Source organism: Lissotriton vulgaris, chromosome 10 (assembly GCF_964263255.1).
Source record: "Lissotriton vulgaris chromosome 10, aLisVul1.2, whole genome shotgun sequence".
NCBI lineage: Eukaryota > Metazoa > Chordata > Amphibia > Caudata > Salamandridae > Lissotriton > Lissotriton vulgaris.
In genome coordinates this window covers 500,558,135-500,585,140 of record NC_141698.1, presented here as the reverse complement: position 1 = coordinate 500,585,140, position 27,006 = coordinate 500,558,135, and the positions used below count along the sequence as shown (strand labels likewise).

The 27,006-nt window shown below is 44.6% G+C and overlaps 1 protein-coding gene across 3 annotated transcripts in view; it reads left to right on the top strand.

Annotated features, from left to right (window-relative positions):
* Positions 1 to 27,006, top strand: part of MRTFB (myocardin related transcription factor B) — a 364,509-nt gene that overhangs the window by 248,985 nt on the left and 88,518 nt on the right. For all 3 annotated transcript variants that reach the window (XM_086941355.1, XM_086941357.1, XM_086941356.1), the window contains one exon: positions 8,853 to 9,011. In XM_086941355.1, coding sequence (XP_086797481.1) covers positions 8,853 to 9,011 — 159 coding nt within the window. The remainder of the gene's footprint in view (positions 1 to 8,852; positions 9,012 to 27,006) is intronic.

Genomic DNA, 27,006 nt, shown 5'->3' with positions numbered 1-27,006 from the left:
TCTTATCACGCAATATTATGAGATTAGTGGGTGACCTTTGAACTAAAGGCAGGCGCTCTAAATGTGGTTTTGAATCTGAAATGTACTTTTTGGCAACTTGGATATTGTGCTATACTCCAGTCGATTTACCATAGAGGCAAAATGAAATCGGGGCCTACAGTGAACCAACACTAAATGGACAGATAGCATGGTTGTACTGAAGTATTCACTTCTCTGTCTTCTTAGATATCACTGTGCATTGTTTGGTCTTCACAACCCAGTCCATTACTGCCACCTTAAACTTAACTTTTCTGATTATACAACATTCAGCTTTTTCCGATTTTTAACAGTTTAAATTTATTATCATGTCCAGTGTCTCCTTTTAAAATGCCAATCCGGTAGATACCACTGCCATTTTAAAGTCCCAACTCTTAATCCTTGAAACAATTCAACTAAGTTTACATTTAATAACAACTTAGGGCCTGCTTACGATGTCGGGCAGACCGTAGCGAAATCGGGACTGACTTACCTCCTGTCGGCGGTCCAGATTGCGGCATTATAATGCGACCACACAAGGTGTGTCTCATACTCCCATTTCTCTATGAAGCTTGTGCTGCGGCAGTTACCCGGTCATAGGACACGTTCCCAGAGAGAAATGGGAGAATCTGTTCATCCCTGCACCTTGTGGCAGGAACCTTTTCCTGCACCGCGTGGCAGGCACCTTAAGGTGTCTGCTACACGGTGCAGGGAGTATGGTCGCCCCTTGGCCTCCAACCGAGGCCGCAGGGTGAAGGGTGCCCTGCTAGGGAGCCCCAAAGTCCATTTCCTACATTTTTTCCAAACCGACATCGTAATCCCTACAGCAGAAATGCCATTCATAGGGATTACAGTGAGGCCTCCGACTGACCGACGGCTCCTTGAGCCTGTTGGAATCCAGCCCGAATGACAGTCCGGTTTCACGTTCGATCGACTGCATCTTAAAGCAGGGGTTGAAAGTGAAACCCACGATGATACTCTGGAAGCCTCCGACCTGTAGTCGGAGGCTTTCCGTGTCTCATCGTAATGAGGCCCAAATTGTGTTATGTATGTTTTTTGCCTTTTTCATTGATTCATAAGCCCCTGTTTCCAGTTTGGATTGCCTAAGCACATTCAACAGGGAAATTAAAGTTTATGCTCTTGGCTCTGCAGAGGTGGAGTCTTCCTATTTGGAAAGACTCTTGGGGCCATTCACAAAGGTAAATTAAACTTGTGAGTAATTTACCTGAGTTTGTTTCTTCTTATTAATGAGTAACTTTACTTCTTTGAACTGTTCACAAAATATGAGTGTGCAAATTTACTCAAAAATCTAAACTTACATTGTGTGTCTACTACCCCTTGAAGGAGGCAGTGGAACCAAATTTGCGAGTGGAATTTGCCACTGTCAAAAAAGAAACACAAGTAAATCCAGCACCACATATAAATAACTGCTAACATAAATCCCCCCTTAGAAAATAATGTTCAGTTAAGCTATTTAAAATAGTTGAAAATGAAAATAATATAATTTAATGTTTACATAATCTCAAAATAAAGATTATGTAGTTGTTATTAAATATTTAACACGTTTTTTAATTAAACATTTTAACATTTCTTTTTAATAAAATATCATTAATGCACTTTTAATGAATTCTATACCTCACTTTTAATAATTAATAATGCAATTTTTTTTTTCTTGAGGTGGTATTTTTTTCAATTAAACTTCAGAAAAATATTTTTTATTCAGTTTAAATTTACAATAATTAAATTTGTATTCAAAATAACTAAATAGTGCTGTATCATTTTGTTCCTGTGTTCTACATTTAAAATAAATATATAAAATGAAACAATAATTAATAACATAAAAATATTTTTACTACCTTTTTCCAAGTTTAATAAACTTTTTGCATTTTTCCCTATATTTTACCTTATGGAAATTTCTGACCGAACCACAGAGTCTTGCTAAAGTAAAAAATAGTGAGAAGTAAAAACGTTTACCTAACTTAAAATAAAATTAGTAAACATATTTTTACGTTAAGCATTAATGTCTATGTACTTTAATATTCCATCTAAATATAGAATAATATTTAAATGCTACAGCTTTAGCAACTCATTTAAAAATCTATTTTTGTTTTTTTAATACATTTAATTACATTTTTGTAAAATTCTAAAGTTCAAATTGAAAAAAAGCCCAACCTTATTTTATTATGTAGTAATATTGAAGGAATATATAGAATAATTAAAAGTAATTTAATTATATTTTAATAAATATAATGTTCATTAACAAATGTATTTTCAGGGAAGGTTAATAAAATATGTTAATATAAAGAAAGTTTGTTTTTAGATCATTTTAAATACATTAAATTACATTATTTATATTTTAACTATTCTATATAATTTATTTTAATTTAACATTATTTCCTATGGGTTTTAAGTCCCTCTCTCCATTATTTTGTATGGGAGGGTGTTGTTGTACATGTGAGTGGCCATTGATGGTGTTTGACTTACTCCAGCTCTGATCTGGAGTATATTTACTACTGTTTTGCTCGTTTTTTGGCAGTTGTAACTATAGAAGTGCAGTTGGTGTATAGGAGTCCGCTTACACTTTTGTGAGAGGCAGCATGTCCCTCCTTATACCCCCCACACACCTTATCCTCACCATACTCCTCCAAAACCCTTAAAAACTCCCCATTTTCCAGCCGTTCCCCCATCGCTTCTATATTTACTACTAAAACGTATACGTACGTGTACAGAGCCTCTGCAGCCAGAGTGGAAATCTCCTTACAGAAAAATATTATACAAGCGGAGGTATAGGCCTTCACACGTAGTTTGTGAATAGGTTTTTGTAATCCGGTTGTAGTACTATTATGGTACAAGAAAACGTACTACAACGTGCAGTTTGTGTATAGGCCCCTATACTTAACACATTTCCAGAGGTAACATTTAATGATTTCATGCTGTACATATGATGGTAAAGATGTTAGTCATAACGAGATAATTTATCTCACAAATTAAACAATTGCTTCAATTGAATTTAATTTCTAGTGACGTTAGAAACATTAATAACAAATTCAACTTTCAGCGTATCTCACAAGTCAAGAATGCAGTATGTCAGAATATCATTAGAAAAATATAATCTCACAGATATATTGTGTATTTCGTATCATTTTTTAAAGTATACTCCTACTGAGTGTACATTTTTAACTGTTAACTTTAGTGGGCCAATATTTTGATAAACAAGATTTAGATCTCAGTATTTCTGTCAGGCAGTATTTTGCTTATGATATCCTCTCACCGGCTGCATGTCAGAATATTGTGTACAAAATATTGTTTCCCATAACTATTGTGTTATGAAAGCACAACTGAAGCAGTTTTTCTTTATAATTCTGAAGTGTGATGGAACTAATGACTTTAATAGGATCAACTCGAATCAAGACACTTGGGCCCTCATTATGATGTTGCAAAAAAAACAATTGATGGGCAGAATGCAGAACAATGTCATACATTCACCCCAGTACAGAGATCTGGGCCTAAATCCATCGTTTATTTGCTCACCACACCACCCCAGTTCAGACATGGCCATATGCAAATCAGCCTTGACCCTGTTCCTCATGGGAACAGTCCAGCCCGAACTGTCAAGCCATGTTTTCCCTGGACCGGAATCAAGCATCCTAGGACCGGTTTCTGGCTATCAGCCGTCTTCAGCCAGGATAGCTTGACTCCAGTGGCGTGGAGAGCACGGGACTCACGTCTGAGCATACCCGTCCCACTCGGTGTGACAAATGCAAAAACATCAATTGATGGACAAAATGTTGCACAATGGCAGAACATTCATCCCCAGTCACAGTGAAGGAATGTGGAAGGAGGCACCATAGATGCAACCCTGTACCTCAACCGTAGGAGCAGGGGAGAAGAGGGCCCTGCTAGGGGCCCCCAAAGCCTCTCTCCAACAGCCTTTTAATGTCAGAAAGGTTGACATGTGAAGTCTGTCGGAAACTGACATCATAATTCCTATGACGGAAACACCGTCATTAAGGGATTATGATTGGCTTCCGACTGGCTGACTGTCAGAACCCAGTCGGTGTCTCCGTCCGGTTTACACTCCAACCGCTGACATTATAATTCCGTGGTCAGAATGTAACCCTACCATGTCGGTTGGTAAGCCTCCAACGAGCGGTCAGAGGATTACCGACCAACATCGTAATAAGGCCCTTGGTGATGCACAAATCACAAGTATTCACTGGAACCTAATTTCCACAAATAGTTTCTGTTATAGAGTTTTATCAGAAAAACTGCATATTTTTGGAAATGTGTTCACTGCTACCTGATTTCCATATGTATCAGAAAAATTGCATGTTTTTGGAAATGTAGTGGCCATTTCAATAGAGAATGTGTTGTCTGTAAATGACAGTGTGCTATCATATCATGCTTTAGTAATACAGTGTGATCCAAAATGCAACACCAGTGGCATACTACACCCTTACCACTAATGGCTTGGCTCATTTGCTACATTTGTTCTTTGTGGAGGCTCTATTTTTCACATTCCCTGTGAGTTCAGTGAAGTAACATTGATAGCAGCATCCCCACTCCGAAAACTGTTCCATCACCACTGGGCCGAGATTTCTTTGTAATTGCACCATTTAGAAGTTTCTCCCTCCAAGATCAGAGAACATGGCCACCGGTTCAGCTGCAAACTAAAAACATGTATAGTAGCATTCTCTTCCTCAACCCGCAACTTGAGCTTCGCATGGACTTTGACCATCTGGCTAATATTTTCCCCCACGTCTCTTTCTTTCACTACTCTCGTCATCCCTGATCAATTCCATCCTCTTATACCCCACATGTACTCGGAAGTGAATGCCTTCTACATAACACACGAAAAAAAAACAGTTAACCAATAAATAAAGTCAAGTAAGGGTTACTGAAAATACATATTTACTAAGTCCATCTACTCTACTTTTACATTCTTCCACATAGGAATAGAGGAGGAAATATGAATATGCAATCAACTGGAAGCAAGCGTTTATATGAAACTTTTGGAGTTTACACAGCTCACATTCTGCATAGTGTGTAACACTATCAGCAGACTTGAGATTTCCCATATGGTTCCATGGTTATCTCCAAGAATGGTGTGATTCAGCTTGTGATGTTGTGTTATGGGTATTGTGTTCTAGTCATATTCACAGTTAGTTGACTGTGTGTTATATTTTATAGCTAGGTTTTATATTATACTATTTAATGGTTAAAGCCCTGGAGCATGGGTCCAAATTAGGCCCATGAGGGCCAAATCAGTGTCTCCCAAGTTTTCATTATAATCTCTGGCTGTGCAATTGATATCCATCAGGATTCATTTTATGTATGTTTACTTACCATAGGTATCCTGAAATTCTGGCATGGATGTGGTTCTACATTGGATAACAGTCGGTTTTGACCCTTCTTCAATGGGAAGATTCAAGCCTGAACTGCCAGGCCAGGTCCTACCTGAATTGGCACACAAGCAACCCAGGGCCGGTGTCTCCCTTATTAGGGCTCCTCAGTCAGGTATAGCTTGGTTCCTGTGGCACAGTGAACACGGAACCCAAATCTGGGCATAGCTGTCACACTTGGGGCATCAAAAATTAGGTGATGGGTGGAATGCTTGAATTAATCTCAGCCGCTGGCAAGCGCTCGGGCCACATCCCAATTCATCCTTTTTTGTCCACCTTCGCACCTGGGTTTGGACCCAGCCATATGCAAATGGTCTCTACCATTGCTCCATCCAGTGGGAACAGTTCAGCATGAACTGCCTGGCCAAGTCCTCCCTGAACCAAAACACAAGAACCCAAAAAATGGTTTTGCCCATGTTACGGCTTAGCCAGGTATAGCTTGGTTCCAGTGGCACAGGGGCCCACGTCTCGGCATACCCATCACACTTAGGACATACAAAACCGGGTGATGGAATGCTTAAACTAATCTTAGACACTGGCAATCGCTCGTGCTTGTAGTTATTTAGTTGAGCTGAACTGACACGCAGTGTACAGTAGTTCTCCTTAGCCCTGGTGAGTTGGTTACTAATTTGTATTCGAGAAGCAGGTTTGGGTCAAGCGAGAATAATTCTTATTTTGATACACTTATAGCGTACACACTTATAGTTTCTATACAGAGTGACTTGCTCTACCGGAGAACATTTCACTTAAAACAATTGAGGATTCATTAAAGAAACTAGGACTCAGCTCATTTTCAGGTCTGATCCCCTAGCCAAAGGAATTTGCATCATGAAGTTTGAGTTCTGCATTATGTACAAAAAATATGGGCAGTAAAGGAATGGCTTGTAGCTGGGGGAACACAATAGGTAATTCCTCATTTGAGTTCGGAGATAGAGGAATCTGCAATAGGACAACTACTTAGCACATAATCAGTTTTACACTTTTTTGTTGCTATTTGACAATGGGGCCAATTATGAAATCTTTTGCAAATAATAAAAGGATAAATCGTTCTGTTTGACCTTAGGTGCTCTGGGTTTTTCATAATTAAGATATGTATCTGTAAATAAGAAACATTATTTTCTCCTGTGAAGTATTTTTCAGTGGCACTTGGTAGAACCGGAGACAATAGAACTTCACAGATTGCATAAATGATGGGTTTTTCGTCTAAGAGCCACTTTGCGAGTTGCTTGCAATAATACACAATATTCTCCACCCCTCATCTCCACTTGTAAATAAGGCCCTAAGAGGGAAATTATTCCTTTTAGGGGCCAATTGAAGGTATGTGCTTTTTGATCTTACTGGGCAAAATTCCTTCACAGGTTGAAACATTTCTTTTATTTTGTAAGTGCTTGCGTTTTTGTTCTCGAAGGTTACATGATTTCCTCATTTTGATACGACTTTGCTGTACATGTGCACCACTTTTTTGGTCGAGCCTGGGCAGCGCATGTGCTGCTCTGCGAGGCATGCTATATTGTAGTATGTACTTGAAGCCCAGCCCACTCTTCGCCCATATTTGTCATAGGTTTGTGTCATTTTTGCTTTGTAAATGCTGGCTTCTGATTCGTTATTAGGCCTGTTAGTCCCTCCTTATTACGCCTTGTCTTCATTTGTAACCTTCAATGAGGATTGGCCCTTTTACTTCGGTTGTTACACGGTACATGTTACCTAGTCTGTAAGCACTATTTTCTTTAATGAGTTTATCTTACTGCACAAGGGAAGGTGGATCACTCTTGCGCAGTTATGACCACTAGCTTGTTTATTCAACTCATAGCAAACGGGGAGCTCCTCATGGGAGACAGAAGGGGCAACTGAGCGATGCCTTCAAGCATTTAGAATGCAATAGGTCTCTCATTTGCGAGAATTTGAGCTATTGGCATTATAAACGACAATGCCTTCTATTTATGTTTTGAAAACTAGAACATAAATAAAAGGCATTGTCATTTACAATGCCAATAGCTCAAACTCGCGTAAATGCGAGACCTATTCCATTGCAGGTGCTTGTTTCATTAGACATCAGCATTTTAACATGGTGCTCTCTTTCAATTAAAACATAAAAGCATGTTTTACTGTAGAAGACTGCCCCATCCGATGGAGAAGTTGGTGCCATTTTTACTCCTGCTAATAGCCTTCGCCTTCTACTTTTAGCAGTGAGCGGGTCGTGACAGCCGACCATCTGTCTTCAGTACCCTGCCAGCTCACAAGCTGGCATGCAATGCAGTCATGCCCGTGCTTTCGCTGCCAGCTCACTGAAGGATTCCCTTCAGAGCATAATGGTCCTTCACGAAGCTCTCCAGGGCTCAAAATAAAATACTTCAACCCTAAATTTAGAGCTTTCCCTAGATTTAAAATCGAATTGAACGTATGAATGAATGTACTGCTTTTTGCTCGCCACTGGAATCAGCTGGCTTAGCGGTCCTTATGGTTATTCCGCTAAAGTGATGTCATGACGTAGCAGAATGGGAGCAATTCTGAATCTCATAAAATGTCGTCTGTCGCTGTTTTCATTCTAATCCCTTCTCACTGAAACAAGATGGCGGAATTCAAGCAACATACAAACAGGCAAAACGGGTGTCCCTAAGTGAACTTCTTAATATCTAGGAAAGATGACTCTTTGCCAACTCCTCTGGCTGCAATACCACCGCATTTTATTAGTGGGCCACATGCATGGTTTGAGCACTCGCACATGAAATGTAAATACTGAGGATTTTCTTTAATCCGGATTACTCAGTTTTAGCTGCGATTTTAGAATTTACTTTCCTTATTTTCTAAACAGGGTCACCTCATTTAACACCTTGGCTGCTAGAGTTTTTCCCCTCCTGTGCTGGAAAGTAAGATTTATCATTGTTCATGACAAGGTCAGCTCGTCATAAGCACAGCTCCACTGTGCCTCATGAGCAGTGAAGGGGTTAAGTAGGGTATATCTGTATGAACTCCTCTGATAACTATGACCAGGAAAGGCAGACAGTGGATCCTAGCAAGATGCCCTCTGCTTCGGTCACAAGCAACTAAGCTTATCATATCTCATAACTAGAGGTTCTCTGCTCAGGTGGTGTGTGAGTGCTGATTTCCACCAAAACCAAAATAAAGATTATCTTCGAGAAATGATCCAAAACATTTTCCATTTTATTTGTTCATATTCACTAATGTGCCTAATTGCTAATATGAGGAAATCTTTCCCGTAACTGAAAAACATATCGCTGGTTGTATTGATCTGGCTGGTCTCAGATGAGGTTGAATGGTTCATCAGTAAATGGTTGACAGTGTGGTCCTGAAAGCTTATTAACTTTTACAAATGTATGCTGTTTTTGCCTGTCCAATCAAAGCATCAATATTCTCAAGGAAAAATAACACAGAAGTGATACCTTCAACCTAACAGTTCTATTGTTTGTTAAACAGGCTCAGGCTAATAGAGGAATTCAGACTCAAACACAGACATCGGCTCCTGCCTCTTCTTCAGGCCAGGTCCAGACTACTGCATCTCAGATTCAGGCCCAACCCTCAACACAAGACGCGTTTGGCCAACACGTGCTGAACCAGGCTCCGCAAGGGAGAAAGGTATGTATGTACAATGCTGCTCTTAAAAAAGGTGAAAAGGCCTTGGGTTGATATATAATACAATGATGTGTGCTCCATGGTAGCTATGCTTCTCTACCATGGTCTTCTTTTCATAAGTCCATTTGGTTGGTGATGCTTCTTCTGTTGAGAGCTTCCTAGAATCCTTTATAAAATCAGCACTGAATTCACATGAGCACGAGATGCACAGAAGTTTGCATCTGCCATGGCTTCTTCTTATCCACTGGGCAAGAAATGCCTCAGAACACAGCATTTCTTAATTAGTGTAATAAATAAAAAGTGCAGGGGACCACGTTTTTCATAAAATCCGGTCGCTGGCACTGCAAAAGGCCGTGATTGCTGTCCCTACTGGATTCCACCTCTTGCCTCTTTCTTCCACCACCCTGCACGTTTTGCTTTTTATCTCTCTCTTGCTGGTACTTTTCAGCTGTGCTTTCTCCCTTTGGCAATTTTTGCCTTATTTTCTCTTCCTCCCTCTTTCACTTTTTACTCTCTTTCTTGCTCTGTGTCGAAGTTTGAGGATGAAAGACTAGTCCCGGCCCACATAAATGAGTGCTGATGTCCATCACCTGCAACCTCTGGCACAATGTAACCATAAGCACTCTTTACAATCCATACAGCACTTTTTTCAAAACGGTCTATCGGGTTACATTTCTGTGCAGCATGTGTTTCAGTCTATATTCAATCAACCAATCAGGAGTTTATATAGCGCAGCTACTCACCCCTAAGGGTCTCACTCTGTTTTTTTGAACTGTTAAAACGAAGGAAGCCGCAAAGTCAGGTCACGTAGATTACTGTTGTAGGTGTATTCTTTAAGTTATATCTTCATTTACAAGTTATCATGAAGAGGGTATGTTCCTATCTAATGCCCCACCAGGAGCAGCCTCCTTGCTGCTCAGCCCATACACTTCAACTGACCACTCACCCAAGCACAAGCACTCTCAAAATTCCAATGACCTAGCACGTTGGCTGAGCAGCAGGGCAGAAAACAATGGGAAGAATACTTTATACAAACAGTAGGTTAAAATGTGAACATTTCTTAAACTATTGAGTGTTTTTATCGTCTGCAACTGAATAGCAGCTGTTGTGTTAAACTTTGTTTCTGATGGATACTTTTAACTGCAGATTCTTCACGTTTAGACTTTTGCCAAGGAGTTGGACTGGATTTGGAAACTTTTCAGCAACACTCTTGCTTGCTGATAGGAGGCGCTTTGCACGCTGTGTTGGCTCCACACCATTCCAAATATGACGGCGAGGAGATGCTTATAAGACACACTCTTGCATGCTGATGTCAGTTTCTTTCCGTGCTCTCTGAGACGAATCTGGGGTGGCACTCATAATTTCTTCACCTTCCAACAACTCCTAAAACAAGAAAACTGTGTGTCCTTGGGTATGACTTTCCATTCTAAAAGTACAGCTTTCAAAACATGTCACAACTGTATGAAACAGAAAATGAGGCGTTTCTCCGGTGTTTGGGCTTGGGACACGACTCAAAGACTTATGACAAGTGCACTAATATTCAACCGAAGGAGATACGGGATTGGGAGGCGATGCGCTAGGTCATCAAGCACATGAAGAAGTCCTAGTCCTCACTTGAGTCTCATTTTGGGTCCAAGTCAAGGGCAGGGATCCACTTCCGTTCTAGAGGTAGCTCCCACAAGAGGTGACCATCGAAACGTAACCAGAAAAAGGCAATGCGGGAATCAAACAATCCCACCACTCTCTAGCCAAAGAGAAGGCACAAGAGCATCCCAATTTCAATAGGTCTGCTCTGGATCTCCAGTTTGTAGAGTTGATTACTCTGTTCACCCCAGTGCATCATAAGCTTCCCGGGCCATTGGCGAATTGGTAGCAGATCGACCCCTTAAAGGGTCCATGTTGCCGATATTTGGCACATCTCTGGCGATCCTCAAGGTTCATCAGTTGGGTTACCAATGGTGGATCCATCCTCGCCGCTATGGGACCCCATTTGATCCATCAGGGGCTCCATATCTGCTGTAGCACAGACTTCCACCCCTGCGCCACAACCTGTGTCAGCCACTGCATTGTCTACTGTGTCACCAACGCTGCTGGTGCCAGTGCAGGGTATGGAGCTGGTTACAATGTCTGACCCCCGAACTGAATGCAGCACGATCAAGGCTGATTTTGCACTAAGAAATTACCAAAATAGGCTGACAGCCTGATTCCAATCTTATACCCCTACTGGAGGGTATGAACCCCCAAAGCTCCATTATATTTTCAGCTTAGATCCTGAGCAAAGCTTGCCACCACCCAGAGAAGATGAAGTCGGTGGGATTGGGATAATTTACCTCCTCATAATGATGATGATAATTTTTATCTGGACTTGCAAGAGGATGGTTGGACCTCCAGCAGAAGAAAGTGCTTCATTTGCAGTAGTAATACGACCTCCTGATTAGGTCCTGGACCTACATCTCCCATTCATGAAGATTAAAACAAATGTTGTAAAGGAAATTTTACAAAATGGGCCAACCACATCTGAGCCCTTGCCTGGTTCAATGAGGCCCTCAATTATGTTTTAATTGGTCAAATCCCTGTTCTTGCCCACTTGTGAATGGGCAGGTGGCCAGACATCAGAGACGGGCTCATGGCAACTTTGATTTCTTCACTAAAACCCCCTACTCCTTAAAGTCTGGTGGTTCAGGTTTCAACCAGTAGGGTGAACCCCAATTCATTCTCCATGACTCTCCCGGATAGGGTAATCTGAGGATTGAGGCATTTGGAAAACTAATGTTCTCTTTGGCTAGTCTAGCATTGAGGTCAAGTGAAATTTGTTTCTTAGGCAAATGTAAGCATACCCTCTAGGACATGACCGGGAGAATCTTGCTGGCAGTCCTGGAATACCTTAGGGCATCGCTGGCTCAAACCATTCAGGATGGTCAAGATGCAGACAATATGTGATTTGTGATGTCCTTGATACTATTGATTGTCTGGGAAGGGCAATTTACACCAGTGTGGCACTCCACTGCCATGTATATTTGCGCTCCAGGGGATTTTCGGGAGATGTACAGCCCTCTCTCAGGGATATGCATTTCGATGGCTTACAACTGTGCAAGTAAAAAGCTGATTCTGCTTTGGAATGCTTCAAGGAAAGTAAGGCCACAGCACATTCTCTGGGTCTTTGAGCCCCTTCCAAATAGCTTCCTCACCAGTTTCGGAAATTCAGAGGGTATTCTAGGGAGCTTGCATAGATGCAGCGTAAGTCTTCTCAGCCTCTGCTGCAATCACCCCAGTCTTTTCAAGGCCAGGGATGTGGATTGGGCAGGCAATGTGTAGGTCACCAAGTGCATCACTCTTCCAACAACCCATCCCCTGCAGCAACAGCCACCAGTCTGCTTTAGGCTGCCATTAGTAGCGCACAACCACCCTGCATGAGGCAGGATCCATCACTTTCACCCCTTGTAGCATTCCATCATGTCTGACAGGTGGATCTTTCAGACTGTCCAGGATGACTGTGCTTTGCCTTTCTTACTATTTCGGTGAATCTTTCCCGTACCACAGAGCAAATTGCAAAGGAAAATCTGTCCATTCTTGTGCAAGAGGTGCAAGTTTTCCTCTCCAAATTACCCATCAAGAGGGTTTTGGACTCATAAGTAGGAGAAAGTTGCCACTCTCAGTAGATCCTTGTGCTGAAGAAAGATGGGGTATTTTCATCTATTTTAGTTCTTCGGACTCTGAATGCCCTCCTGTTCAACGATAAATGCTCACGCTTGCCCAGATTCTTTCTGCCCTAGACCTAGACGACTGGATGTCGAACCTTTAGGACATATTTTTTTCATGTACCCATTCTGCAGTTCCACAGATGTTACATGATGTTCAAGGTAGATTAGGAGCATTTTGAATGCCAGTGCTGACAATCTCATTTGGTGGTGTCCGGCAAAGCTTGAATGGTGTCTACACCCCGAGGTGGCACAGGGCATTTCGGGCAGTGGGGAGAACCCTGGCTAGATCCTTTCTCCACCGCCACAACCACACAGTGTCAATGTTTTGCACATTGGAGATTCCGAGGAGGCATTTGCTAGGAGTTGCACACCGGTTGAAATGGAACAGAGCACTCCTGTAGGCCTTTCTGCCCCTGCCTCCGAGTTGTAAAAAAGATCAGAAACAGCCGGGCCCAAGTCAACCTTGTGGCTCTGGATTGGGCCAGAAGAGTGTGGTACACAGAACCTCTGCACATGAGCATCTGTCCTCTCATTAGGCTCCTAATATGATAGTTTTTTCTCTCACAGCAGCAGGGCAGATTTCTTCACCTGAGCCTATGCAGTCCTCATATCCTTGAATAGAGCTTGAGTAGCGGTAGTTAACTGCATTGATCCGCCATCTGAAGTGGTGGATGTTACCCTCAGGTTTTGTTCCATGAACTCCATTTACACTAGGCTCAGGAACAAATTTGTTGCTGGGTGTGGAGTCCATAACACAGACCCCTCACAAGCTAATTTGTCAGATGTCCTGATTTTCCTTTAACCAAGCAAAGTCTTGCTGTGGTCACAGGTAATGATCATTTGTCAATCTGGCTTCCTTTTTTTTACATTTACCGAACCAATCGTCTTTGTTTATTTCACCTGTTGTGATGCGGTTTAATATTGGTTTGAGAAACGTTTTCCTTCAAAACATTTGTGATGGCACAGTGGGACCTTAACTTGGCCTTGATGTTTCTCATGTGTACATGTTTTGAGCCGATGCACAAATGCTCAATATATCTTTTGACATTAAAGTCTGTCTTCTTCATTGTTATCACTTCACCTGTTCATGTGAGTGAACTTCAGGCTCTGTCAGTTCAACCACCCTACACCAACTTTTTCCTTACACACAAGTGCTGAAAACTTGGACGGTCTTCTTGTCTAAAGTCGTGACTCCTTTCCACTTTACGCTATCTATTACTCTTCCAGCATTCGTAGCCCCTTATCACCCCTCAAAAGAGTAGAGGCTTCATCCTTTACCTTTAAGTTTTTACATAAATCGTACCAACGACCATCTGGTGCACGAACAGCTTTTTGTGGGGTTCTCCAGTGCAAAAAAGGGAAAGCTATTCTGATGTTGCTGGTCCTTGTCATTAAGATCTGGTACACAGCGGACAAAAAACAGCCTCCAGAAAGACTGAGAGCCCATTGCAGCAGTGCTAAAGCTGCTAACACTGTGTTGGCTTGTGGATTGCCTGTTCTTGACATCTGCCTGACTGCGACGTGGATGTCAGTGCATATATTCACAAACACTACTGCCTTGACAGCCACGGAGAACAGGAAAGGCATTTTTACCCGTTCGATCCTTTTTGATCTGGGTCTACTCTACAGACCCTTCTCCTTTGGAAGGTACTGCTTTGGTATCTATTCTAAAGGTGAGGAACCTGCAGTTGGATTCTCCATCAGATGAATAAGTTACTTACCTTTGGTAAAACCCTTTCTGGTGGCTACTCTATTTAACCACAGATTCCTCCCAGCTCTGCCACCTCCCCGTTATGTGGAGTGGCCTCTTTTTAACATCTAAAAAGTTAGAATTCTGCAGACTGATAACCATAATTGATGCTTTTTTGATTGTGAGTGGCACTTATATGCAACCCGCTCTGTCATTTCCAGAGTGTTGTGGAGCCGCAGGGCAGCATCTAATAGCACACTGCAGCCTTCATTGTAAGTTTCCAGATCCAGGCTGATGCCTGGGGAATATTATAAAAGGAGAAGAATATGTGGTTAGATAGTGCATCCACTAGAAACAGCATTACTTGATGGTAAGTACATTGTTCTGAGAAGTGCGAGAAAGTGGAAACATTATTTCTGGTGTGATTTGGCTTAATTATCTGTTCAAGGGATGGCCTTACTTTATCTCATCTTCCATTCATGTGTCATCTGAGCCGGATGAGGTTTCTCCCACACATGGGAGGTTAGGTGCTTTCAGCAATCATGCTATAGTGTCCTATTCAAAGGCCCTAACTAAACCTGTCTGTGGTTTAAGCCAGAGACCTCACTCTTATTGACCGAAACTCACACATATAGCTGTCAGGCACCTGGAGAGGAGGGCGGGAAACAAAACTCACATGTGATTTTGATCAGACCTCAGCTGTGTTCAGAGCAGCCAAGTGCTGAAGAAGCTGCATGAAGCCCTCCCGTGATGAATAGTGTGCTACCATAGCAGATGGTCTGTACACAGCAAGCTTATGCTTCACATAAATATTTTTTATGTCATCTGGAAATCTGCCCATTTTATTCTTTATGTGTACTTTTCATTTGTAACTATTATCTGATGTTTTTGGTATTCTTTATTGATTTTTCATTTATTTTGATCATTCTTATAATTTTATTGAAGCCACCTCTTGTTATGTTATTGGTGTCAAATGTCAGTTAACACTAGTTCCTGTGATATCATAAATGTGCAAAAATGTTTCCACTTCTAAGAACTTTTAAAACTGTATAACTGTGATAAGAATATTAGCTGCAGGCTCTATTCTACACATTAGACGTAGTGATGATCGCAGAGGAAAGCTCCATATCTTTATGGAAAAGAGCAGATGAACTCTGAATATCCTCACAATTTTTATGCAGCTTTACCAATATGGGAAACTTAGGGCCTGATTTAATTCCATTGCAACAGCAACAAAGTATCTTTATCGCCAAGAATGTGGCCTGTCCATCAAATTTAGATGTTGGCAGGCCTTATTTTAAGCAGGGCAGAGCCTACTCTGTCTCCGCTGTGATTAAAACCCTCTGATGCTCCCGTGGAATTAGAGGTCAGTTTTCACTGCTCATCACCGCCAGCAAAACCCTGGCAGTAACTGGTAGTGAAAACTGCTAAATGCTCCTTGTCATGGGAGAGGAGCATTGTCTTTTTTATTTTCAAAAAGAAAATCCAACTATGGGATTTTCTTTTTGAAAATAAAAAAAGAAAGCACTTTGGTGAAAGGTTCCGTCGTGTTGACGGAGCCTTGCACCAAACTTCAAAAAGCATTGACAGGATCAGCCGTGATGGCGGTTCCTGCAAATGCTCTAGAAATGACCACCAGCTTGTCGGCCATTTTTAAGTTAGGCATGCATCACCTCTGTCAGGGCGAGAGAGGAATTTACTTCATCTCCCCGATGGAGAAACAGGCTGCCCACCGTATATAAATCAGGCCCTTAACATTTAGGGGCAAAGATGGCAGATTTTGCCTCCTCAGTAGTAGCCTGTTGCAAGGGAATTCTGGTGTATACTTCTAACTACAGATTCCTCACCATTAGACTATCTCCAGGTGCAGACTGAATCCGGTAATTTTTCTTAGTAGTGCTCCTGCCCTGCAATGTTTGGCATCATGCAGCTCCCCTTTGACTCCTTTTCACGCCAGAAATTACAAGTTGGAGCTGCTCATTAGTGAAAACTTGGGCACTGACTTCAATTCCTTTCTTTCCGCGGCTTCAAACCCATCTCCACATCTCCTCTCTCAAATTTGTCAGTCGTCAGACAATTTCAAAATTCTGGAAGAGCCTGCTATCTAATTATGTTTCCACATAAAATGACAGGCTTCAATCCTTGCTTAATCAAAGAGAACTAGCTATGTCTGTGTGCTCTGTGTCTACATGGGAAACCATTTGGTTTAGTATGAAGACCCTCACCCACCAACCTAGTTGGTGGCATGCTTCATCATCGGGCCCCACCCGAGGCACCGAGTGCGCCTCAGGTGTGCTGCGACACCAGATTACTGCGGAGCGGGTTTTTTGGAAGGTGAGTGTGCTGTGCAGGTGTGTTGCGTGAGATTTAAAAATTCTGTCCTTGGGGTCCCTAACGGTTACTTTATTGGTGGGCCCCAGGCAGGGGTTAAAAACAAAGGCTAGGGACGTGTAGGGGTTAACTTATGGTCTCCCACGTCCAGTGTGGTCGACTAGTTTCAGCCAGGCCTTTTTATTAAACTGGCTTTCTTCAGGACCTATGTGTGGGGGTGTTACAGGGATCTATGTGATTATCAGTGCCCTGTATGTGAAGCACGCGCTAAGGTGCTGATATATGTAAGAGGTATCCTTGCCATGACTGCAAGAAGCAGATGTCGGTCCCAAGCCTGCACGAGGCATGTCCCTTGTGATTAGGCTCCGGGCATGACTCCAAGACTTGAGACAACTGTGCCCTCATGCACCCGAAGTTATCTGAGATCGGGAGGTGATACTCTTACATCACCAAACAAAAGAGAAGGTTGCAGTTGTAGCTTAGGTACTGCTCCTCGCACACGGTCTCATTCCCAGTCATGAGACCATCCCCGAGAAAGTTCTATTTCACACTTGAAGTCTTCCGGGAAGCCTAAATTGAAGTCCAGGCACAAGCATAGGAATATGAAGCAGGACTCATCCTATCCCACCACTCGAAGTCCCATGACAAGACACAAGGGCATCAAGATAGAAATCCCACCCTTTTAAAGTACTGATAATCCAAATTGATTCTTTAAATAGTCCGGGTGCATCCTGAGTTTCCTGTACCATCTTTGATTTGGCAGCAGATAGCAGCCCTCAGAAGGTATGATTACAGCTCCTTTCGGTGCACCTTTGCGAACCTATGACACAACAAGGGTCTCATTCGGAATACTGCTGGCAGTCCTGTCCCCAACCCCATCTGCCCCTAGAGACCCACTAATAGGCCTGCGCTGAGTTCGGTACAGAATTCCATGGTGGCGCCATGGTCAACCCTGGTTCCCGCCGCCTCCGACTCTTCTGCTGCTGCCGGTAGAAGATGCTGGATGTGGCTGATTAAAGAGATGTGTTGAGGTGCACACAGGCAACAAAAGCCTAATATAAATAAAAGGGATCACCAGGGCACAAGCAAGGGCCTCTCTCTTCTCTGTAACATCACAGGTGCTCCTCAGGTGATAAGAAAGATCAAGCATCCGGCCTTACTATTGTTTCTCTCAGTCGCAGTTTGTGAGGCATTGGTGTCGCTGAGTATATCCTTGGGTAGATAATATTTTCTTCAAATTCCTCATGAAGCACATACAAGTCTATGCTATTCTATTTGCGTATATGGGTTGCTTATGAAATCAGTCCACTGGCACAGCCACGATTCTTACACAAATTCACATTGACAGTTAAAAATAGTTATAAGCTTAAATTCCAACCATGGCCTGGATGAACCTCTCATGATCCTTCTATAGGGGAAGTGTAAGAGTGAGTTAAACTCCTCAATGGGGGGGGGGGGGTGCCAAGACTGGTATCAGATGGATTTCTTTATGTGGTGGCATAGAAACGCTTAAAAAAGTTGGGATGGAAGTTTACCAGAGGAATTGCCTTTTCATCCATCAATTTGTTTTTTCTGTCCTAATTTTTTATTATTGCAATCCATCCATCAGTTTTAACTAGATAAGAAAGTTAAACATGGCCAGCCTTTCCCAGCGGTTCAATGCTTAAAAGGTTTGTTCTATGGTTATCACCAAATGTAAGACAATTGAACACCATCGTTTAACACTGATTGACAGTGAACCATCTTGGTGGAGTGAAGCGTACCTTGATAGATTACCAAAGTAGATACATGGCCACTTGAACATGAGATGCAGCCTCAACTGGTGGAAACTTTTCTTTGGCATGGGATGTTTTTTATTTTAGAAATATTTGGAAGCTGAAAGGATAAAAATCCTTGCATCTGTGGTGCATTAGGAAGAATATGAATATGGGGATTGAATAACCACGGTGCTTGATGCCTTCTATGTTTATTCAAGCAAAACACTTGGTGGTAAAATAATATCCTACGAATACCTGCGCTAGGCGGTATGATCCTTTGCAATCCTCAGTCACTCACCTTGGAACATGGGTTCCTCCACACATAGAGCTTTACAGTGCAATCTTTCTATAGAAGTCAGAGCTATGATAAAAGCTGTCAAAGACCTTCCCCACCATTGTCTACCAGTAAAGAGGAGGAGATTCTCCCGTAAGGGTAAAAAGGTCTGGCTACCGAGGATGAGAGAGGATGGTTGACAGCCATTATTAATGTCACCTAAACTAAACCAATATTTTGTAGGAAATGATTATCCAGGAGAAGCCGCGCTAAACAGTACATCAATCGTAATGATTTGATCATTAATAAGATAACGAAATTGGAAGATTGCCTGACATTTGGCCAAAGGAAATGTCAAGACATTGGTAATTATTTATGCATAAAGAAAACATTCTGAAAGTTCTATAGCCACGAAAAAGTGAACTACTTATACTTATTTCACATATATCCTCTGTGCCAAAACACTGAGGGCCTCATTTATGAAAATTGTCGCATTGCGTGAAAACAGCGATGCAACAGTTTTCACTTCGCCCACCTTGTGACATGATGGATGCGTCATATTTACTGTATTGCACCATGTTGCAAGGAATAGCAGATATGTCAGTATTACTGACGTATCTGTTGGCTCAAAAGTGAAGGATTAGTGGGGTGTGTCTGAAAACAGAAGCAACTTCAGCAATGCCTCCTTTCACATTGGGCAAGCCCCATGTGAAAGGACCTGCGTCAGTCTTACGCCTGCTGTAAGGCAGGCATAAGATATTGATGCATTAGCGTCCTGAAAGTGGTGCAGTGCAATCTAGTAGATTTCACTGCGTCACTTCTACAAGGCTTTTTACGGGGGAACGCCCACCCTGCATACATTATACCTAATGCAGGTATAATGTAACGCCGGGGTTTTCAAAGTGACACATCTGCCTAGATGCATCACTTTGTAAATAGGGCGCAACGTGGTGCATTTTTTACGCCGCCTGTGCTTCACAAAAATTGACGGCAGTGCAAGTGTTGCAAGGGCGCATAAATAAGCCCCCGAGCTCTTATGCTTCCTGTGCTGTTAGTGCCTACACCAAATGTTAAGGAAGATCACCTGGTTGGGTAACAAAAACCTCTTCTTAATATGAATAAAGCATCTCGCTTTGTCCAAGCTGGTTAAGTATCCTTTTCAGCCTATGCGTAAAGCTTGTTAGTACAAGGACTCCAAGCTTCATTCCATATAATATGGTGATCTTAGCAAAGGGGGTTTATTTAAAAGTCCGCCACCAGGAAAGAGCCATCCATTCCCAGGAAAGAAAAAGCTTACAGGTTACTTTGCCTTCTAAAATTGCAGGCTGTGGCAAATGCATCACCATTGGCCTTCCCATGTCAAGAAATGAGACTATCACAAAAATGTAAACTGTTATTAAATACAAATGTTTTTAAACTAGAACCATCTGCCATTTGTTGCTACCCACTTGATTATTTGTGGCTAGTGACATATTATTTTACCACCGAAGTAAGAAATGTGCACTTAATTATGATTGGGAAAAAGCGGCCTTAGATTGTTTCTGGTAACATAAAATCACACCGCTAGTGACATTCCCTCATAATGGAGTAGTAATTTTGGTAGAATTACAAGTTGCCAGTTGAAGCGAATTTTTCTAGAACAAGGCCTCGCATTTCTTTTACGGATTGCTTTAACGAAGCGAATAAAGAGGATATTTAGAGTTGGGCAGAATCGGCATGGTGTCCACTGGGGCAGCAGAGGTATGTATGTATATACTCCGCTGTCCTGGGAGTCTAGAGCCCCCATAGCTTGAGTTCTGCGGCTGCATGGCGGAGAGCTCTGTGCCTTCAGATGAGCTACAACCACAACTGATCCCCTGAAGACACTGTGAAATTTCTTTTCGCAGACGACCCTGTCAAACAAACTGTATATAACCCCCCAACGACCTTTAAGTGCTCTGTGGTGATAATGTATGGGATGTTTTCCTCTGCACATTCTTTTTCTAATCCAACATTGTGTAAATAGTATTTGCCCCCCCTCATTTCCCCCACTACCCCAATATCACACACCACACTGATAACTCTACCACACTTTTTTGTCAGACATCAAACTCATAGGTCGTGTACTGGCCTCTTGTCACGAGTCTGAACAGTTATAGCCTGCAAACACCTTTATGCGAATTTCACCTCTTAGCCTTTACCAAAATTATAAAAACCAGTCAAACAAATAAAGCCGGACCTATTGACTTTAGCAATTTGTTTGTATGTGTCTATGCCAAATATATCTGTGTTCATACATTATTGTGGTGTCTTAGCGTGGACACGTTCTAGTGTTTCTATGTAATGAACACACTCTACACCCACCCACCACAGACGTCATGGTGTCACATGACGCTGCCAATAAAAGAGGCTGAGCGCACGTGCTCAGGACCTTTCCTACCACTCATTCCTGGTGTCCGTGTCGTCCTTGCTGCGCCTAACATGAGGGCCCAGGGCCCATACTTTCAATCATTACAATGGCGACGAGGTCGGTAGTGCAACCCACGCGTGCCACTACCAAACACTGAGTAAAGGGGGAGTGGTGCCTGCCTGAAGGGCACCCCCTGCAGCAAGGCACAGCGAGCCGAGAAGCCGGTGCACGTCGGAGCCCAGCAGCCACCAAGAGGCGACCAGCTAGCCGACTGAAGCCACCCGCGACGGCCGCCACCAACAGGGGCCTCGAGGAATGAGCGGACCGCCCAGAGCCCACCTGAGACGGCCGCATGGCAATAACCCCACCAGAGTGGTGCACGGACCGGGCGGAGTCCACCCGCCACGACCGCGACGCAGCATCTGGCCTGCCGGCCGAAGGTGAGCCCCTGGGGGGCGAAGTGCCCAGCAGTAACTGTGCCAATAAATAAGCAGGACCAGCGGAGCCTACCCGCGGCCTGCCCGAGTCATCCCTTGCCCCCGCCGCGTGTGCAAATGAAGCGGCGGGGCCCAGAGTAAGCCACGGCGCGAAGGGAAGGCGGCCGGACCCGAAAGCCAACTAAACCAACGAGGGGGAGGGAGCGGAGTAGCTAACCGCCTCCCGACCCCCCTCGCGACGTGGTCCAGGCCAGCGGAGCCCACCCGCGACCGGCCGGCGGCACCTCCACCGAGGGAAGACACAGCAGTGCCAGCGGAGCCCACCCGCGACCTGCCGGCTGCACCCCCAGCGAAGAAGAGACGAAGCAGCGCCAGCGGAGCCCACCCGCGGCCCGCCGGTAGCGCCTAGCGGGGGACAGTGACTGCAGAGCCAGCGGAGCCCACCCGTGACCTGCGAGAAGCAAGGCAGGTCTCCGCCGCGCAGCGTGTGCCGGTAGAAGCTGCAGCGGCGGGAGACCAGCGACAGTGGGGCCAGCGGACATAGTACATTAAGAAAGACAGAGCCGGCGGAGCCCAACCGCGGCCTGCCTCGAGCGTCCCCCGCCAGGAAGGAGTGACCCGCCGGAGTGAAGCTACTCTCCCCCGCCCGCGTGAGCACTGCCGAGGCGGCTGCGGACGGGGGGGAGAGAGAGCGAGGAAGAAGCAAGCATCGGCAGGCGGCCAGCGCCGCCAAGATCTGAAGGCGCCCCCCCTCGTGTGCTCCGCGTGAGGAGCAGTTGGGCACGGGAGCAAGGGAGAAGAGACCGTCTGCAAGCTGCCAGCGCCGCCGTCATAGAAGAGCCCCCTCCTCGTGTGCTCCGTGTGGGGCAGAGTGCCGGCAAGGCGGCAGAAGTTACATAATTACATAAGCCCCACCGGGACACCAAAACAAGAGGTACCACAGGTGCACCCACGGAGACTGCCAAATTCCCCCCAGCATCAAAGCCTGCACAACACCAAAGGGGAAATAAACTGTGTTTCAGTGTAAGGTCGTCCTGTAGTACATGTATACTTCAGCACATTTCTGTGAACACATAAAGCAAGGAAAGGCTACTCACCCTTACACAGCAGCAGATCCAACCCCCTGTGCACTGAGGCAGTAGAGTGCACAACCCGGGAAAGACAAGACAGGCTGCTCAAAAGATCCAGCAACACTGCCACCCAGTGGCCAAAAGCAATAGTGCACTAGCATCCACCAGCACTGAAACAAGCATTGCTCAACGCAAAAGAAGTTAGCACCATCTAGAGATCAGAAGACGGAGTAGCGCCCCAAGGGAAAGCATCTCAACGCCGCAATCCAGGAAGCGCGCTCCGCGCAGAAGACAAGGAAGAGAAGACACCCACACGCACCAGCAAGGAGTCGGCAGCTGCCACTTCCGAAGCGACGTGGGAAGAGGCACGAATGCCTCACGTAACATCAACACCTCACCAAGCATCGAAGCAAGGACAAAACGTAGGGAGAAAACGACTGCCAAGCACTGGAGGAACGATCAGGGAATAAGACTGCCGAGATCAGAAGACGGAGAGGGCAGTGACTCCTAGTGGCCACAGGAGATCACCGCAGCATCAACTACTCCCGCCTACGGTTCGAAGCAGCAAACTTCTGACGCCAGCCAAAGCAGCAAGTACCCCACGGTCCAAAGCAGCAAAGTACTGGAGGTCAGCCAAAGCAACAAGAAAACAACGCCAGCCAAAGCTGCAAATACCGACGACACGCAACAAGTGTCCGAGAAGCCTTGAGAAGTACGGGCGCAGACAACGCGCCACGTGGCAAGGCACTGCCCCCACGAGATGGAAGAAGGGCACAGGTAACGCCACAGTGCAGAACAGTTACCGAAGAAGACCACTAAGCGTGGCACCCCGCCCCCACGAGATGGAAGAAGGGCACAGGTAACGCCACAGTGCAGAACAGTTACCGAAGAAGACCACTAAGCGTGGCACCCCCTGAAGCCGATCCACAGGAAGGTCGCGTACCAAGTATGACCCGCGACGGGTTCTCTAACCTACATCAGAAAGTCCGACAGGACGACCGAAGAAACCTGCCAAAACATCAGCAGGAGCGGACCGCCAAATGGTCCAGGACGTTCGACCTACTCAAGGTCTCTAAACACCATCCCACGAACGTCACATACAAGAATCTAGAGAAGAGGGTTCGCGACACCAACTCAGGAAGCTGAGGAAGAAGGAGGAAGTGTTCCAGTCGGGGACAAACCGGGATCACACATGCAGCGGGCGCGCCCTGCATGGAGGAGCCAGGTCAGGAGAGAAGACGCAAGATCGGACCGAGTGATGTCGCGAAACAGGAAGGGAGAAATGGAGAGATCCGTGTGGCACGTCTGCCACCGTGAAATGAAAGGAAGAAGAGGAGAGATCTGTGTGGCACGTCTGCCACTGCGAAAAGAAAGGAAGAAGAGGAGAGATCTGGTGGCACGTCTGCCACTGCGTAAAGAAAGGAAGAAGAGGAGAGATCTGGTGGCACGTCTGCCACTGCGGAAAGAAAGGAAGAAGAGTAGAGATCTGTGTGGCACGCCTGCCACTGCGAAAAGAAAGGAAGAAGAGGAGAGAGCTGTGTGGCACGTCTGCCACTGCGAAAAGAAAGGAAGAAGAGGAGAGATGTGTGTGGCACGCCTGCCACTGCGAAAAGAAAGGAAGAAGAGGAGAGAGCTGTGTGGCACGCCTGCCACTGCGAAAAGAAAGGAAGAAGAGGAGAGAGCTGTGTGGCACGTCTGCCACCGTGAAAAGAAAGGAAGAAGATGTGTGGCATGCCTGCCACTGTGAAAAGAAAGGATGAAAAGGAGAGACAGGTGGCAACCCTGCCACTGTTAGAGCGTAAGGAAGAATATCCACGTGGCCGTTGCCACAGTTAAAGAATGGAAGGAAGTTATTCCATGTGGCCGTTGCCACAGTTGAAGAGCAGAAGAGAAGTACATCCACGTGGCTGTTGCCACAGTTAGAGGAGTGAAGAAGATGTCAGTGCAAAATAGGTCCCCACTGTTAGTCCGAGGCCGAACTGGTATGTAACCATCCATTTCACGGCGAGCTGCAAGAACTCCAACCGCACCCGTTACCACGGAAGCCAACTACACAAGGACTGTGAGGTAAAAGGGGCTACCCAGTCGTTTACAGACTGTTTCCATCTAGCACCACCAACCTGTGCTAAAGCGGACAAAAGTTCCCCGAAACAGACTGAACTCCAAATGTCCATTTCCAAGCAGCGGCGGATAGAAAAGCTTGGCGGAACTGAACACTTCACTGCCTCCTGAGATATGTTATTTTCTACAAATGTAAACTCTGAGGTTGAGTCTTTTCATAGATTAAAAGGGGGAGTGATGTGGTGTCTTAGCGTGGACACGTTCTAGTGTTTCTATGTAATGAACACACTCTACACCCACCCACCACAGACGTCATGGTGTCACATGACGCTGCCAATAAAAGAGGCTGAGCGCACGTGCTCAGGACTTTTCCTACCACTCATTCCTGGTGTCCGTGTCGTCCTTGCTGCGCCTAACATGAGGGCCCAGGGCCCATACTTTCAATCATTACAATTATATTCACACCATTTAACCAAATATTGCCATGTTTGCACAAAACGTGTGTATCTGTAATAATCCAAAACAGTCTTTGGAACTTCAACGCCTTTGTTAATTATATTTTCTAAACAAAACTTCCTGAAATTATTCAAAGTTGTAATTTTCAAGTTTTTCGTAAATTGCGAAAACGCCTGTAGCTGAAATGTATTAACAAGAGTGACAGGTGTTATTTTACAGTTTGACCACTAGATGCCAGTGTGTGCACAAACACTCGTATTACACCATTTGAAATCCTCAATCTTCGCACTGTTAACCCCTTCCATGCTGATGACGGCCCCCATCCGTCATGCATTACAGTGCTCGTGTGCTGATGACGGCTGGGGGCCGTCATGAAGCCATTGATTCTTTAAAAGCTCAGCACACGAGAAAAATCGGCCCAGCATGGAAGGGGTTAACTGGTACAGCAGGTCCGACATTAGACGAAACAAAAAATACACTATGCATTTTATTGGACTGGTCACAGTTCAATGCAAGAACGTAACTGAAGGGTCATGGAAGTTTTGACTATAAATCAGCATCTCAGTATAGTTCACTAAGTACGCTTTTTAGAAGCAGATTTCACAAGTGGGTCAGCCTGAGAGGGAATGTGTTTTCCTATGATGGTAACCAGTTTCAGTGATAGTTTCAGTAGGGTGAGAAAGGAATGATATCACTCCCCAGATGCCAGACTGTATCCAGAAAGTTTCTCAGCAGTTCTCCAGCTGCCCCTAGGTGGCCCAGTGCAGCTCCGTGCTGGCTGTGCACAGTTCCAGAAATAAGGAAGCGGAACTGCATATAAGCGCCACCACTTTGTGCTGACATCAGTTCCTTTCTTTCTGCGCCTTTCGACGAGGATGTAGAGAGCTCTGCTCTCAAATTTCTTGGCATAGCAATGACTCCAAAAAACGAAATGCAGTGTGCTAGGGAACTGTGTCCCCTCATAAAACTATAGGCTTCAAACCATGCTGTGACTGTCTGTAGAAAACAGATGCTCGCATAGACCCACACAAGGTGTATAAGTGGTGTTTGGGCTCTGAACACAACATACCCTCATGCACCTGAAGGCGATCCAAAACCTAGAACGGATATGTCCATGATGAAGAATTATACTATTGCACAATTTCCGATGTTGCTGCATGTCACAGGCACAGACTTGTGCTCGCTCCCAGGGTGTTAATGCGATAGGTAAACCTCGAGATCCCAGTTCTCCAGTAAGGGTAAATTGACGTCTAAGCAAAACGTAAGAAAGCAAGGTGAACCGCGACCTCCATCATGACACTCCATTGCCAAGGAGAGCGGGAGGGCATCACGATGTAAGTGAGTCTCTTTCCGGTTCCCTGCTCGCGTAGCCAATTCCAAAGCTGATCTCGATGTGCCCCAAGTTTCAAGAGCAAATTTTCCTCTGCTGCCGCATGTGTATCATAAGATTTTCTGGAGATGTACAAGCCTCTCTTATGAATATGCCCTTTGATGGCTCACATCTTTTTGTTGAAATTGCTGATTCTTCCCTAAATTGTTTAGGAAGAGTGAAGCCACAGTGTGTTCCATGGGCCTCTTGACCCCAGCAAACAAGTCCCATAGCAGTTCAGAAGATTCCTAGGCTATTTCAGGTAGCTGTTGGCATATAGATAGTGACAGTTGTCAAAACCGCTGCAGCAGTCACTTCAGTCCTTTCGAGGCCAGGGACATAGATCTGGCAGGCAACTCGCAGGATCGCAGGGGCACCAGTCCTCCCAGTCTCCTTACCCTGCAGCAACATCGAATGGCGAGGTGGAGCAGGATTCAGTATTTCGTCCCTGTGTAGCAGTCCA